Source organism: Hemitrygon akajei, chromosome 6 (assembly GCF_048418815.1).
Source record: "Hemitrygon akajei chromosome 6, sHemAka1.3, whole genome shotgun sequence".
NCBI classification, from domain to species: domain Eukaryota; kingdom Metazoa; phylum Chordata; class Chondrichthyes; order Myliobatiformes; family Dasyatidae; genus Hemitrygon; species Hemitrygon akajei.
In genome coordinates, this window is record NC_133129.1 from 113,789,866 (window position 1) to 113,806,642 (window position 16,777).

Sequence of the window (16,777 nt, forward strand, 5' to 3'; positions counted from 1 at the left end):
TGCCTCTGGCACAGTCCAAGCAGGGCTGCAGTTTTCCATCGTTTTCTCCTACTGCACTGGATGTGTGAGTACAGTCCATATAACCATATAACAATCACAGCATGGAAACAGGCCATCTTGGCCCTTCTAGTCCATGCAGAACGCTTACTCTCGCCTAGTCCCACTGACCTGCACAAACCCATAACCCTCCATTCCTTTCCTGTCCATATAGCTATCCAATTTTACTTTAAATGACAATATCGAACCTGCCTCTACCACTTCTACTGGAAGCTCGTTCCATACAGCTACCAATCTTTGAGTAAAGAAATTCCCCCTTGTGTTACCGCTAAACTTTTGCCCCCTAACTCTCAACTCATGTCCTCGTGTTTGAATCTCCCCTACTCTCAATGGAAAAAGCCTATCCACATCAACTCTATCTATCCCCCTCATAATTTTAAATACCTCTATCAAGTCCCCCCTCAACCTTCTACGCTCCAAAGAATAAAGACCTAACTTGTTCAATCTTTCCCTGTAACTTAGGTGCTGAAACCCAGGTAACATTCTAGTAAATCTTCTCTCTACTCTCTCTATTTTGTTGACATCTTTCCTATAATTCGGTGACCAGAACTGTACACAATACTCCAAGTTCAGCCTTACCAATGCCTTGTACAATTTTAACATTACAACCCAACTCCTATACTCAATGCTCTGATTTATAAAGGCCAGCATGTAGCGGTGTGCTACACACAGCGCTGAAATAACGACACGTAGTCGGTGAGCTGCAGTTGCGAAAGAGGTTTATTCAAACTTTGCGGCCTCGCTTTAAAGCCTTCCTGTTCCCGCCCTCCTCAGGCGGGAATGCTGTTCACAGTCCCATCCCGCGTGCGGGCTTTTCCCCTTGCTGGTGAAGAAGGCCTTGCGCCCTCTTTGGGACCGGCTTCAATGCCGGCGCGCGCCACTTTGTGAGCCAGTTAGAGTGCACTGGGAAGTGGGTTGCCACATAAACCCCCCAGAACCGGCGATACACCACCCAATGTTCTCAGTCTGTTTGGGAGGTCAGCCTCTGCGCCGCGGTGCCGGGATCTCGACCGGCTGCACCAAGTCCACATGGGCCGGTTTGAGTCGGTCCACTGTGAAAACCTCCTCTTTCCCCCCAACGTCCAGCACGAATGTGGACCTGTTGTTTCTGATCACCATAAATGGCCCCTCGTAGGGCCGTTGTAGCGGTGCCCGATGCCCGCCCCGTCGTACAAAAACAAACTTACAGTATTGCAGGTCTTTGGGTATGCAGGTCGGGTTCTGTCCATGCTGTGAAGTAGGTATGGGGGCCAAGTTACCGAGCCTCTCGTGTAGTCTGCCCAGGACTGCTGCAGGTTCTTCCTCTTGCCCCCTTGGGGCTGGTACAAACTCTCCTGGGAATGACCAGGGGTGCACCGTACACCAACTCGGCCGACGAGGTGTGCAGATCTTCTTTGGGTGCCGAGCGGATTCCGAGCAGGACCCAGGGAAGCTCGTCCGCCCAGTTAGCTCCTCGCAGGCGGGCCATGAGCGCCGACTTCAGGTGACGGTGGAAACGCTCCACTAGTCCGTTCGACTGTGGGTGGTTGGCAGTTGTGTGGTGCAGCTGTGTCCCCAAAAGGCGGGCCATAGCTGACCACAGGCTGGAGGTAAACTGGGCGCCTCTGTCGGAGGTAATGTGGGCCGGTACACCAAAGCGAGATACCCAGGTGGCAATCAGTGCCCGGGCACAAGATTTGGAGGTGGTGTCGGTGAGCGGGACCGCCTCTGGCTATCTTGTGAACCAGTCCACGATAGTCAGGAGGTGCTGCATTCCTCGCGACACTGGGAGGGGGCCCACGATATCCACATGAATGTGGTTGAAACGCCGGTGGGTGGGGTGGAACTGCTGCGGCAGAGCTTTGGTGTGCCGCTGCACCTTCGCTGTTTGGCAGTGCATGCACGTTTTGGCCCATTCACTGACCTGCTTGTGGAGTCCGTGCCAAACGAACCTGTTGGCTACCATCCGGACGGTTGACCTGATGGAGGGGTGCGCTAAGTTGTGAATGGAATTGAAAACGCACCGCCGCCAGGCTGCCGGGACGATGGGGCGGAGTTGGCCGGGGGTGATGTCACAGAGTAGGGTCCTCTCACCTGGGCCTACGGGGAGGTCCTGGAGCTGCAAACCGGAGACTGCAGTTCTGTAACTAGGGATCTCCTCGTCTGCCTGCTGCGCCTCCGCCAGCGCTTCATAGTCTACCCCCTGGGACAGGGCTTGGATGTTAGGGCTTGTCCTTTCCCGAGACATGCCGGACATCCGTCGTGTATTCGGAGAGGTAGGACAGATGTCGCTGCTGGCGATGCAGGGATCGGATGCTTTCGTGAACGCAAAGGTAAGCGGTTTGTGGTCCGTGAACGCGGTGAAGGGCCTACCTTCTAAGAAGTACCTGAAATGCCGGATTGCCAGGTATAGCGCCAACAGTTCCCGGTCGAAAGCACTGTATTTGAGTTCAGGTGGTCATAGGTGTTTGCTGAAAAACACCAGGGGTTGCCAGTGACCCTCAATGAGTTGTTCCAGCACTCCACCGACTGCTGTGTTAGATGCGTCCACTGTGAGGGCGGTAGGGACGTCCGTTCTGGGGTGCACTAGCATCGCGGCGTTTGCTAAGGCTTCTTTGGTTTTAATGAAAGCGGCGGCGGACTCCTCGTCCCAGGTAATGTCCTTGCCCTTGCATGATTTGAGCAGCTGAAGGGAGGAAGCGGTGGTAGAAATTTACCATACCCATGAATTCCTGAAGGCCTTTGATTGTGTTGGGTCGGGGGAAATGCGGGACCGCGTCTACCTTGGCGGGCAGAGGGATTGCCCCGTCTTTAGTAATCCTGTGAACCAGGAAGTCGATGGTGTCGAGCCCGAACTGGCATTTGGCCGGGTTGATTGTCAGGCCGTATTCACTCAGTCGGGCGTAGAGTTGACGGAGGTGGGACAGGTGCTCCTGATCACTACCGCTGGCTATGAGGATGTCGTCCAAATAGATGAAAGCGAAGTCCAGGTCGCGTCCCACCGCGTCCATTAACCGCTGAAATGTCTGTGCGGCATTCTTTAGGCCGAACGGCATGCGGAGGAACTTGAAAAGGCCAAACGGGGTGATGAGAGCCATTTTGGGGACGTCGTCCGGATGCATCAGGATTTGATGGTATCCCGACGAGGTCTACCTTGGAGAAGATCCGTGCGCCGTGCAGGTTTGCTGCAAAGTCCTGAATGTGCGGCATAGGGTAGCGGTCTGGTGTTGTAGCCTCGTTCAGCCTGCGGTAGTCGCCGCATGGTCTCCAGCCCCCTGTCACTTTGGGCACCATGTGCAGGGGGGAGGCCCATGGGCTGTCGGACTGCCGTATGATCCCCAATTCCTCCATCCTCTTGAACTACTCCTTCGCCAGTCGGAGCTTGTCCGGGGGAAGCCTTCGAGCATGGGCGTGGAGGGGTGGTCCTTGTGTCAGGATTTGGTGCTGTACATGGCTGGGCATGGCTGCCGTGAACTGCGGCGCCAGAACCGATGGGAAATCCGCCAGGACTCTGGTGAAGTCGTTGGCGGACAGCATGATGGAGTCTAGGTGTGGGGCCGGCAACTGGGCTTCACCCAGGGAGAACCTTTGAAAGGTCTCGGCGTGGACAAGTCTCTTCCTTGGCAGGTCGACCAGTAGGCTGTGAGCTCGCAAAAAATCTGCTCCCAGAAGCGGTTGGGCTACGGCGGCCAGTGTGATGTCCCACGTGAACCGGCTGGAGCCAAACTGTAGCCGCACCATACGGGTGCTGTAGGTCCTTACTGTGTTGCCGTTCACAGCCTTCAGGGTGGGACCCGGTTCTCTGTTGTGGGTGTCGTAACTCATCGGAGGTAAGACGCTGATCTCGGCTCCGGTGTCAACCAAAAATCAGCATCCCGACTGCTTGTCCCAGACATACAAGAGGCTATCCCGAAGGCCCTGGCGTTTCCTGGGAACTTGCAGGGCGGGCTACAGTGGCGGGCTTCTGCGCCCCACCGCTGGTGGTAGAAGCACCATTGTTCGTTGGTCTCCTCACCCCTGCCTCTGGGGTTAGTGAGCTCTGCGGCCGGGCCTGGACTGGTCTGCTGCTGGGAGTGTGGCCTGGTGATCTGTGCGACGGAAACCCCACTCTCCTTCTTGGCTTTACACAGCAAGTCTGCCCGGGCCGCCACCTTCCTGGGGTTGCTGAAATCCGCGTCCTCTGGCAGCTGCTCCAGGAATGCCTGCTCAAACATGAGGCAGGGCTTGTGTCCTTCGGCCAGGGACAGCATCTCGTTCATCAAAGCCGACGGTGGCCTGTCCCCCAAACCATCTAGGTGCAGTAAGCGGGCAGCTTGCTCGCGCCGTGAGAGTCCCAAAGTCCTTATGAGCAAGGCTTTGAATTCTGTGTATTTGCCATCCTCCGGGGGCGACTGTATGAACTCCTCAACCTGGGCCGCTGTCTCCTGGTCGAGGGAGCTCACCACGTAGTAGTAACGTGTGGCATCTGAGGTTATCTGCCGAATGTGGAATTGGGCTTCTGCTTGCTGGAACCGTAGGTGAGGTCGCAGCGTCCAGAAGCTTGGCAGTTTTAACGAAACTGCATGAACAGATGTGGCGTCATTCATCTCCGGTCCAAATATCGTTTGGGCCGTTGGGGTCACCAATTGTAGCGGTGTGCTACACGCAGCGCTGAAATAACGACACGTAGTCAGTGAGCTGCAGTTGCGAAAGAGGTTTATTCAACCTTTGTGCCCTCGCTTTAAAGCCTTCCTGTTCCTGCCCTCCCCGGGCGGGAATGCTGTAGAATACAGAATATTCAGAATACTCTGAATGCATATTCACAGTCCTGTCCCTCGTGTGGGCTTTTCCCCTTGCTGGTGAAGCAGGCTTGGTGCCCTCTTTGGGACCGGCCTCAATGCCAGCGCGCTACTTTGAGCAGGTTCGAGTGCGCTGGGAAGTGGGTCACCACAAGCTTTCTTCACCACCCTATCACATGAGATTCCATCTTCAGGGAACTATGCACCATTATTCCTAGATCACTCTGTTCTACTGCATTCTTCAATGCCCTACCATTTACCATGAATGTCTTATTTGGATTATTCCTACCAAAATGCAGCACCTCACATTTATCAGCATTAAACTCCATCTGCCATCTTTCAGCCCACTCTTCTAACTGGCCTAAATCTCTCTGCAAGCTTTGAAAACCTACTTCATTATCCACAACGCCACCTACCTTAGTGTTATCTGCATACTTACTAATCCAATTTACCACCCTATCATCCAGATCATTAATGTATATGACAAACAACATTGGACCCAGTACAGATCCCTGAGGCACACCACTAGTGACCGGCCTCCAACCTGACAAACAGTTATCCACCACTACTCTCCGGCATCTCCCATCCAGCCACTGTTGAATCCATTTTACTACTTCAATATTAATACCTAACGATTGAACCTTCCATGTGGAACCTTGTCAAAGGCCTTACTGAAGTCCATATAGACACATACACTGCTTTACCCTCATCAACTTTCCTCATAACCTCTTCAAAAATTCAATAAGATTTGTCAGGATTTGTCCCTGTTCCCAACCCAGGGATCTCTGATTCCCATCAGATCTCAGATGGAGGACGGACCAGATGGTGAATGAGCTGCCTGTGCTGCTGGATCCCATGGCAAAGCCCCAGGCTGTCCTGATACAACAGGGATTGAGATGCTTGTGGGTGTTTGGGGGGGGGCGATTCTGACTAGGTTAAACCCCCACCTGCCTGACCTGGTCACAGAACAGATCCCACACTCCCACTCTTTGGGCAACTGGTGCGGAGTTGGAGTGGAGGGGAAGCCAATCAGCAGATTATAGGTTGGTCCTGGGCTCTGGCCAAGGTGGAGGTCACAGATCCAGGCAGGCATGCAGTTGAGTGCTCTGTCCAAGCTGATTGCTTGACCTCAGTGGAATATGCACTGCATCTCTGGGATCAGTGGCCACTGCAGGTGTTGGAGTATATGCTGCACAGGGACAGAACTGTTTTCAACTGAAAATGATGTGAATTTTGTAACCATTTTAAATAATATGTAAATGTTGTAAATATGTATATAAATCTTTTTTAAATGAGTCAGATACAGAGTGAATCTCCCTCCACACTGTTCCATTGCACACTCCCAAGACCGGGACACAGTTCGTGTTTCTGCCATTTTGACTCAGTTCCTGAAGTCTTGCCAGCATTCCTTACTCTACAACTTAACTTGACCTATGTCATCTCCACAGACAAACCAGGACCTCCGGTAAATGTGAAGGTAGTGGAGGTGTGGGGGGTGAACGTGGCGCTAACCTGGCAACCACCCAAGGACAGTGGCAACTGTGAAATCTCTGGCTATACCATCCAGAAGGCCGACAGAAGGACTATGGTGAGGCAGGGAGGCAACCTGAGAGTGTGCAACAGTTTCAGCTGGGAGCAGGAGCTCTCAGATCAGGGTCATCCCACCATTCTGGGAAGCTGGGCACAGGCTAGGTCCCGATCATAGTCAGAACAATCCCGCTGTCCCATACTCTTCACTTGCGAGCAGGTGATGGATTGAGGGACCAGAAGAAAGAAAGAAATAGAAGGTGAAAGAGAGGAAGGGGAAGGGTGTTGGGGACAGAGGGGAGGGTGAGAGAAGGGTCGGAGAGGAGCAAAAAGTGATGGGAGAGAAGGGGATAATGAAAATGGTAGGGGAAAGAGGGTGGGGCAGGGAAGAGGAGAGTGGGGATATGGATAGTTGCATTGAAAGGAATTGGAGGGGATAAGGAAAGGGGGAAGAGTGGAAAGGCAGGAGAAAGAGGACAGGGAAAGTGAGGGGATTTAAAGAGACGATGGGATAGAGAGAAGGAAGGAGAGCCAAGGATAAAAGGAGGAGAGAGAGAATGAGAGAGAGAACAGTTTAGCAGCCACTGTAATTCTGTAGGTCAGGGTTGCAGGACTCAGCTCAGTGGGTGGGGGGGGGGGGGACTGTGTTCCGTACATCACCTTGTGATACTGTTGTTTAATTTGGTAAGAACCTGTGGTGACCAGGTATAGAGCTGGTGTAGGGGCTAGGAGATAAATTGTCTTGTTCTCTTTCTCACCTTTTCTCATCTCTCTACCTGTCTGTGTCCCTCTCTCCCTCTGCTCACAATGCCCGTCCCTTTAACTCCCATCTCTCTACTTCCCCCCCCCCCCCAATTCCCCTACACCTCTCCACTCCTATTTGGACTCTCCAGGAGTGGTTCACTGTCTGTGAGCACTACCGGCGTTCCCAGTGCTCAGTGTCAGACCTGGTGGCGGGGAACGAGTATTTCTTCAGGGTCTTCACTGAGAATCTGTGCGGTCTGAGTGATGAAGCTGGTGAGAGCAAGGACAGTGTCTACATCCAGAAACCAGGTAACCCACAGACCCAGTCCTCCCTCATCTGGACTTCAGAGTTAGAGAGCACAGAAATGGGCCTTTCACACCACACTTGAATATTGTGTTCAGTTCTGGTCACCTCGTTACAGGAAAGATGTGGCTATAAAGAGGGTGTAGCCTGGATTAGAGAACATGTTTTACGAGGAAAGGTTGAGCAAGCTATTGGGCTTTTCTGTTTTGAGTGAAGGTGACAGATGAAGCCAGGTTGGTAGGAAAGGTCAAGGGCTGGAGAAGAAAGAATCTGATAAGAGAGGAGGGGGGCACAATAGGAGAAAGGAAAGAAGGAGGGACCCAGTGGGAAGGATAAAAGGCAGATGAGAAGAAGTAAAATGTCAGAGTGAGGAATAGAGGAAGGGGAGAGATTTGTTCACCGGAAGGAGAAATCAATCTTCATGCCATCGGGTTGCAGTGTGTCCAAACAGAATATGAGGTGTTGCTCCTTCACCCTGACAGTGGCCTCAACTTCTCACAAGAGGAGGCCATGGACTGACATGTTGGAATGGGATTGGGAATTGGAATTAAAATGTTTGGCCAATGGGAAATCCTGCTTGTGCTGGGTGGAGTGGAGGTGCTTGACAAAATGGTCCCTAAATTTACAAGAGGTCTCACCAACGTAGGGAAGGCTGCATCAGGAGCAACAGATACAACAGACAACCCCAGCAGATTCACAGGTGGTGGACTGCCTGCAATCCTGAATGAGGTGAGGGAGGAGATAACTGTTTATTCCTCTCCAAAGATCTACCTTTATTTTACCTTACAAAATACATAACTTTGAACTTGTCAGGATTAAATTCCTGAGCAATACACACAAAATGCTGGAGGAAGTCAGCAAGTCAAGCTGTATCTGTGGCAAGGGATAAACAGTCAGAATCTACACAATCTCTTGTATTTTAGGGTTAATTTCCTTATGTCCAATTTTCCATCCAATCTATATCTTGATGTAACCTTAGACCACTATTCTCACAATCCACACCACCTCCAATTCTGAGTCACCTGTGGACTTCCTGCATTCACATCCAAGTCATTAACATACTAGAAACAAGGGTCCCAGCACCGTCCTCTGGGGTACAACACTGATCACAGACTTCCAGCAGAAAAGAATCCCAGCAACCTCTGCCTCCCATCACCAAGTCAATTTTGGATCCAATTTGTCAGCTTACTGGAGATCTCAAGGCCTGCAACCTTTTGAATCAGCCTACCACATGGAAAATTCTACAATTTTACCAATCACTGCAGTCAGACCAACTGGCCAATAATTTCCTGTATTTTGCCTCGTCCCTTCTTTAAGAGTGAAGTAAAATTTAGGTTTTTCCAGTCCTCTGGAACCATTCCAATTATTGAAAGGTCATTACTAATGCCTCCACAAACTCTTCAGCTGTCTCTTGTAGAGTCCTGGGGTGTAGTCAGTCTGGCCCAGATGGCTTCCTTTGGTCGTTCAGCTTTCCAAGCACCTTTTCCTTAATAAAAGCAAGTACACTCACTTCTGCCCCCCTGACACTCTCAATTTTCTGGAAGGCTGATGGTGTCTTCCACAGTGAAGACTGACACTAAATACTTGTTCAGTTTGTCCATTTCTTGTTCTTATTACGACCTCTCCAGCACTGCGGTGAAGTACAAGCGGTCCACTGTCCACTTTCGGCTCTCTTTTACTCTTTATATATCTGAAAATAACTTTTGACATCCTGTTTTGTATTATTGACTAGCTTACTTTCATAGTTAATTTTTTCGCTCATTATTATTTTTAGTTGCCTTCTGTTGGTTTTTAAAAGCTTGCCAATCCTCTAACTTCTCACTAATTTCTGCTATATTTCACGTCCCCTCAATTGCTTTTATGCTGAGTTTGATTTCCCTTGGCAATCACGGTTAAACCTCCTTTAGAATGCTGTTTCTTCCTTGAGATGAACCGATGTATCTACATTGTTAGATCTTTGAAAATTACGTCATATTGGTAACCGGGTGTTTAACAAAGCCATGCTGACCGTCCCAAATCAATCCCCATCCTACCCCTTAGTTTTTTCTTTCCAATAGTGTCACAGCCACTAGTCAATACCAGGGAAGGTAAAAGCTCCCACTTCTCTAATCCTAATATTCTTACAACTGTGTCATTTATGGAGAAATACAGCGCGGAAATAGGCTTTTCGGCCCAATTGGTACACACGAGACACAGACTTCTCCCAACTAATCCGAACTGCCTGCATTCAGCCTATAACTCCTCAAGCCCTCCCAAAATGTATCAAAGCAAGTGCCTCTTAAACGTTGTAACTGAACCCAGCTCGACCCTTCCCCGGCCCCTCATTGTAGGTTAAATGTGGTAACTGAACCCAGCTCGACCCTTCCCCGTCCCCTCATTGCAGGTTAAATGTGGTAACTGAACCCAGCTCGACCCTTCCCCGGCCCCTCATTGCAGGTTAAATGTCGTAACTGAACCCAGCTCGACCCTTCCATGGCCCCTCATTGCAGATTAAATGTTGTAACTGAACCCAGCTCGACCCTTCCCTTGGACCTCATTGTAGGTTAAATGTTCTAATTGATTCCAGCTCAACCCTTCCTCGGCCCCTCATTGCAGGTTTAATGTGGTAACTGAACCCAGCTCGACCCTTCCCCGTCCCCACATTGCAGGTTAAATGTGTAAACTGAACCCAGCTCGACCCTTCCCCGGCACCTCATTGCAGGTTTAATGTTGTAACTGAACCCAGCTCGACCCTTCCCCGTCCACTCATTGCAGGTTAAATGTGGTAACTGAACCCAGCTCGACCCTTCCCCGGCCCCTCATTGCAGGTTAAATGTGGTAACTGAACCCAGCTCGACCCTTCCCCGTCACCTCATTGCAGGTTAAATGTGGTAACTGAACCCAGCTCGACCCTTCCCCGGCCCCTCATTGCAGGTTACATGTGGTAACTGAACCCAGCTCGAACCTTCCCCGTCCCATCATTGCAGGTTAAATGTCGTAACTGAACCCAGCTCGACCCTTCCTTGGCACCTCATTGCAGATTAAATGTTGTAACTGAAAACAGCTCGACCCTTCCTCGGCCCCTCATTGCAGGTTTAATGTTGTAACTGAACCCAGCTCGACCCTTCCCCGGCCCCTCATTGCAGATTTAATGTTGTAACTGAAACCAGCTCGACCCATCCTTGGCCCCTAATTGCAGGTTTAATGTTGTAACTGAAACCAGATCGACCCTTCCTTGGCCCCTCATTGCAGGTTAAATGTTGTAACTGAAACCAGCTCGACCCTTCCTTGGCCCCTCATTGCAGGTTAAATGTTGTAACTGAAACCAGCTCGACCCTTCCCCGGCCCCTCATTGCAGATTTAATGCTGTAACTGAAACCAGCTCGACCCATCCTTGGGCCTAATTGCAGGTTTAATGTTGTAACTGAACCCAGCTCGACCCTTCCCCGACCCTCATTGCAGGTTTAATGTTGTAACTGAACCCAGCTCGACCCTTTACCGGCCCCTCATTGCAGGTTTAATGTTGTAACTGAACCCAGCTCGACCCTTCCCCAGCCCCTCATTGCAGGTTTAATGTTGTAACTGAAACCAGCTCGACCCTTCCCCGGAACCTCATTGCAGGTTAAATGTTGTAACTGAAACCAGCTCGACCCTTCCTTGGCCCCTCATTGCAGGTTTAATGTTGTAACTGAACCCAGCTCGACCCTTCCCCGGCCCCTCATTGCAGGTTTAATGTTGTAACTGAACCCAGCTCGACCCTTCCCCGGCCCCTCATTGCAGGTTTAATGTTGTAACTGAACCCAGCTCGACCATTCCCCGGCCCCTCATTGCAGGTTAAATGTTGTAACTGAAAACAGCTCGACCCTTCCATGGCCCCTCATTGCAGATTAAATGTTGTAACTGAACCCAGCTCGACCCTTCCCCGGCCCCTCATTGCAGGTTAAATATTGTAACTGAAACCAGCTCGACCCTTCCCCGGCCCCTCATTGCAGGTTAAATGTTGTAACTGAAACCAGCTCGACCCTTCCCCAGCACCTCATTGCAGGTTTAATGTTGTAACTGATCCCAGCTCGTCCCTTACCCGGCCCCTCAGTGCAGGTTAAATGTTGTGAATGAAACCAGCTCGACCCTTCTCCGGCCCCTCATTGCAGGTTTAATGTTGTAACTGAACCCAGCTTGACCCTTCCCCGGCCCCTCATTGCAGGTTTAATGTTGTAACTGAACCCAGCTCAACCCTTCCCCGGCACCTCATTGCAGGTTAAATGTGGTAACTGAACCCAGCTCGACCCTTCCCCAGCCCCTCATTGGAGGTTAAATGTTGTAACTGATCCCAGCTTGACCCTTCCCCGGCCCCCCATTGCAGGTTTAATGTGGTAACTGAACCCAGCTCGACCCTTCCCCGGCACCTCATTGCAGGTTAAATGTGGTAACTGAACCCAGCTCGACCCTTCCCCGGCCCCACATTGCAGGTTTAATGTTGTAACTGAACCCAGCTCGACCCTTCCCCAGCCCCTCATTGCAGGTTTAATGTTGTAACTGAACCCAGCTCGACCCTTCCCCGGCCCCTCATTGCAGGTTTAATGTGGTAACTGAACCCAGCTCGACCCTTCCCCGTCCCCTCATTGCAGGTTAAATGTGTAAACTGAACCCAGCTCGACCCTTCCCCGGCCCCTCATTGCAGGTTAAATATCGTAACTGAACCCAGCTCGACCCTTCCTTGGCCCCTCATTGCAGATTAAATGTTGTAAATGAAAACAGCTCGACCCTTCCCCGGCACCTCATTGTAGGTTAAATGTTCTAACTGATTCCAGCTCGAACCTTCCTCGGCCTCTCATTGCAGGTTTAATGTTGTAACTGAACCCAGCTCGACCCTTCCCCGGCACCTCATTGCAGGTCAAATGTGGTAACTGAACCCAGCTCGTCCCTTCCCCGGCCCCTCATTGCAGGTTAAATGTGGTAACTGAACCCAGCTCGACCCTTCCCCGTCCCCTCATTGCAGGTTAAATGTGGTAACTGAACCCAGCTCGACCCTTCCCCGTCCCCTCATTGCAGGTTAAATGTGGTAACTGAACCCAGCTCGACCCTTCCCCGGCCCCTCATTGCAGGTTAAATGTCGTAACTGAACCCAGCTCGACCCTTCCCCGGCCCCTCATTGCAGGTTAAATGTCGTAACTGAACCCAGCTCGACCCTTCCCCGGCACCTCATTGTAGGTTTAATGTTGTAACTGATCCCAGCTCGACCCTTCCCCGGCCCCTCATTGCAGGTTAAATGTGGTAAGTGAACCCAGCTCGACCCTTCGCCGGCCCCTCATTGCAGATTTAATGTTGTAATTGAACCCAGCTCGACCCTTCCCCGTCCCCTCATTGCAGGTTAAATGTGGTAACTGAACCCAGCTCGACCCTTCCCCTGCCCCTCATTGCAGATTTAATGTTGTAATTGAACCCAGCTCGACCCTTCCCAGGCACCTCATTGCAGGTTAAATGTTGTAACTGAACCCAGCTCGACCCTTCCCCGGCCCCTCATTGCAGGTTAAATGTCGTAACTGAACCCAGCTCGACCCTTCCCCGGCACCTCATTGCAGGTTTAATGTTGTAACTGAACCCAGGTCGACCCTTCCCCGGACCCTCATTGCAGGTTTAATGTCGTAACTGAACCCAGCTCGACCCTTCCTCGGCCCCTCATTGCAGGTTAAATGTTCTAACTGATCCCAGCTCGACCCTTCCCCAGCACCTCATTGCAGGTTAAATGTGGTAACTGAACCCATCTCGACCATTCCCCGTCCCCTCATTGCAGGTTTAATGTGGTAACTGAAACCAGCTCGACCCTTCGCCGGCCCCTCATTGCAGATTTAATGTTGTAACTGAACCCAGCTCGACCCTTCCCCGGCCCCTCACTGCAGATTTAATGTTGTAACTGAACCCAGCTCGACCCCTCCCCGGCACCTCATTGCAGGTTAAATGTTGTAACTGAACCCAGCTCGACCCCTCCTTGCCCCTAATTGCAGGTTTAATGTTGTAACTGAAACCAGCTCGACCCTTCCTTGGCCCCTCATTGCAAATTTAATGTTGTAACTGAACCCAGCTCGACCCTTCCCCGGCCCCTCATTGCAGGTTTAATGTTGTAACTGAACCCAGCTCGACCCTTCCCCGTCCCCACATTGCAGGTTGAATGTGTAAACTGAACCCAGCTCGACCCTTCCCCGGCCCCTCATTGCAGGTTTAATGTTGTAACTGAACCCAGCTCGACCCTTCCCCGGCAACTCATTACAGGTCAAATGTGGTAACTGAACCCAGCTCGACCCTTCCCCGGCCCCACATTGCAGGTTTAATGTTGTAACTGAACCCAGCTCGACCCTTCCCCAGCCCCTCATTGCAGGTTTAATGTTGTAACTGAACCCAGCTCGACCCTTCCCCGGCCCCTCATTGCAGGTTTAATGTGGTAACTGAACCCAGCTCGACCCTTCCCCGTCCCCTCATTGCAGGTTAAATGTGTAAACTGAACCCAGCTCGACCCTTCCCCGGCCCCTCATTGCAGGTTAAATGTCGTAACTGAACCCAGCTCGACCCTTCCTTGGCCCCTCATTGCAGATTAAATGTTGTAAATGAAAACAGCTCGACCCTTCCCCGGCACCTCATTGTAGGTTAAATGTTCTAACTGATTCCAGCTCGAACCTTCCTCGGCCCCTCATTGCAGGTTTAATGTTGTAACTGAACCCAGCTCGACCCTTCCCCGGCACCTCATTGCAGGTCAAATGTGGTAACTGAACCCAGCTCGACCCTTCCCCGGCCCCTCATTGCAGGTTAAATGTGGTAACTGAACCCAGCTCGACCCTTCCCCGTCCCCTCATTGCAGGTTAAATGTGGTAACTGAACCCAGCTCGACCCTTCCCCGTCCCCTCATTGCAGGTTAAATGTGGTAACTGAACCCAGCTCGACCCTTCCCCGGCCCCTCATTGCAGGTTAAATGTCGTAACTGAACCCAGCTCGACCCTTCCCCGGCCCCTCATTGCAGGTTAAATGTCGTAACTGAACCCAGCTCGACCCTTCCCCGGCACCTCATTGTAGGTTTAATGTTGTAACTGATCCCAACTCGACCCTTCCTCGGCCCCTCATTGCAGGTTAAATGTTCTAACTGATCCCAGCTCGACCCTTCCCCAGCACCTCATTGCAGGTTAAATGTGGTAACTGAACCCATCTCGACCATTCCCCGTCCCCTCATTGCAGGTTTAATGTGGTAACTGAAACCAGCTCGACCCTTCGCCGGCCCCTCATTGCAGATTTAATGTTGTAACTGAACCCAGCTCGACCCTTCCCCGGCCCCTCACTGCAGATTTAATGTTGTAACTGAACCCAGCTCGACCCCTCCCCGGCACCTCATTGCAGGTTAAATGTTGTAACTGAACCCAGCTCGACCCCTCCTTGCCCCTAATTGCAGGTTTAATGTTGTAACTGAAACCAGCTCGACCCTTCCTTGGCCCCTCATTGCAAATTTAATGTTGTAACTGAACCCAGCTCGACCCTTCCCCGGCCCCTCATTGCAGGTTTAATGTTGTAACTGAACCCAGCTCGACCCTTCCCCGTCCCCACATTGCAGGTTGAATGTGTAAACTGAACCCAGCTCGACCCTTCCCCGGCCCCTCATTGCAGGTTTAATGTTGTAACTGAACCCAGCTCGACCCTTCCCCGGCAACTCATTACAGGTCAAATGTGGTAACTGAACCCAGCTCGACCCTTCCCCGGCCCCACATTGCAGGTTTAATGTTGTAACTGAACCCAGCTCGACCCTTCCCCAGCCCCTCATTGCAGGTTTAATGTTGTAACTGAACCCAGCTCGACCCTTCCCCGGCCCCTCATTGCAGGTTTAATGTGGTAACTGAACCCAGCTCGACCCTTCCCCGTCCCCTCATTGCAGGTTAAATGTGTAAACTGAACCCAGCTCGACCCTTCCCCGGCCCCTCATTGCAGGTTAAATGTCGTAACTGAACCCAGCTCGACCCTTCCTTGGCCCCTCATTGCAGATTAAATGTTGTAAATGAAAACAGCTCGACCCTTCCCCGGCACCTCATTGTAGGTTAAATGTTCTAACTGATTCCAGCTCGAACCTTCCTCGGCCCCTCATTGCAGGTTTAATGTTGTAACTGAACCCAGCTCGACCCTTCCCCGGCACCTCATTGCAGGTCAAATGTGGTAACTGAACCCAGCTCGACCCTTCCCCGGCCCCTCATTGCAGGTTAAATGTGGTAACTGAACCCAGCTCGACCCTTCCCCGTCCCCTCATTGCAGGTTAAATGTGGTAACTGAACCCAGCTCGACCCTTCCCCGTCCCCTCATTGCAGGTTAAATGTGGTAACTGAACCCAGCTCGACCCTTCCCCGGCCCCTCATTGCAGGTTAAATGTCGTAACTGAACCCAGCTCGACCCTTCCCCGGCCCCTCATTGCAGGTTAAATGTCGTAACTGAACCCAGCTCGACCCTTCCCCGGCACCTCATTGTAGGTTTAATGTTGTAACTGATCCCAACTCGACCCTTCCCCGGCCCCTCATTGCAGGTTAAATGTGGTAAGTGAACCCAGCTCGACCCTTCGCCGGCCCCTCATTGCAGATTTAATGTTGTAATTGAACCCAGCTCGACCCTTCCCCGTCCCCTCATTGCAGGTTAAATGTAGTAACGGAACCCAGCTCGACCCTTCCCCGGCCCCTCATTGCAGGTTAAATGTCGTAACTGAACCCAGCTCGACCCTTCCCCGGCACCTCATTGCAGGTTTAATGTTGTAACTGAACCCAGGTCGACCCTTCCCCGGACCCTCATTGCAGGTTTAATGTCGTAACTGAACCCAGCTCGACCCTTCCTCGGCCCCTCATTGCAGGTTAAATGTTCTAACTGATCCCAGCTCGACCCTTCCCCAGCACCTCATTGCAGGTTAAATGTGGTAACTGAACCCATCTCGACCCTTCCCCGTCCCCTCATTGCAGGTTTAATGTCGTAACTGAAACCAGCTCGACCCTTCGCCGGCCCCTCACTGCAGATTTAATGTTGTAACTGAACCCAGCTCGACCCCTCCCCGGCACCTCATTGCAGGTTAAATGTTGTAACTGAACCCAGCTCGACCCTTCCTTGCCCCTAATTGCAGGTTTAATGTTGTAACTGAAACCAGCTCGACCCATCCTTGGCCCCTCATTGCAAATTTAATGTTGTAACTGAACCCAGCTCGACCCTTCCCCGGCCCCTCATTGCAGATTTAATGTTGTAACTGAACCCAGCTCGACCCCTCCCCGGCACCTCATTGCAGGTTAAATGTTGTAACTGAAACCAGCTCGACCCTTCCCCGGCACCTCATTGCAGGTTTAATGTTGTAACTGAACCCATCTCGACCCTTCCCCGGCCCCTCATTGCAGGTTTAATGTTGTAA

The 16,777-nt window shown here is 51.6% G+C and overlaps 1 protein-coding gene across 1 annotated transcript in view; it reads left to right on the forward strand.

Moving 5' to 3' along the window:
• The window catches only part of LOC140729835 (myosin-binding protein C, cardiac-type-like), a gene marked incomplete at its 5' end in the record, with an annotated part of 441,607 nt that overhangs the window by 170,138 nt on the left and 254,692 nt on the right, over nucleotides 1-16,777 (forward strand). The window contains 2 exons of the mRNA XM_073050048.1: nucleotides 6,263-6,402; nucleotides 7,235-7,394. Of these exons, the coding sequence (XP_072906149.1) occupies nucleotides 6,263-6,402; nucleotides 7,235-7,394 (300 nt within the window). The remainder of the gene's footprint in view (nucleotides 1-6,262; nucleotides 6,403-7,234; nucleotides 7,395-16,777) is intronic.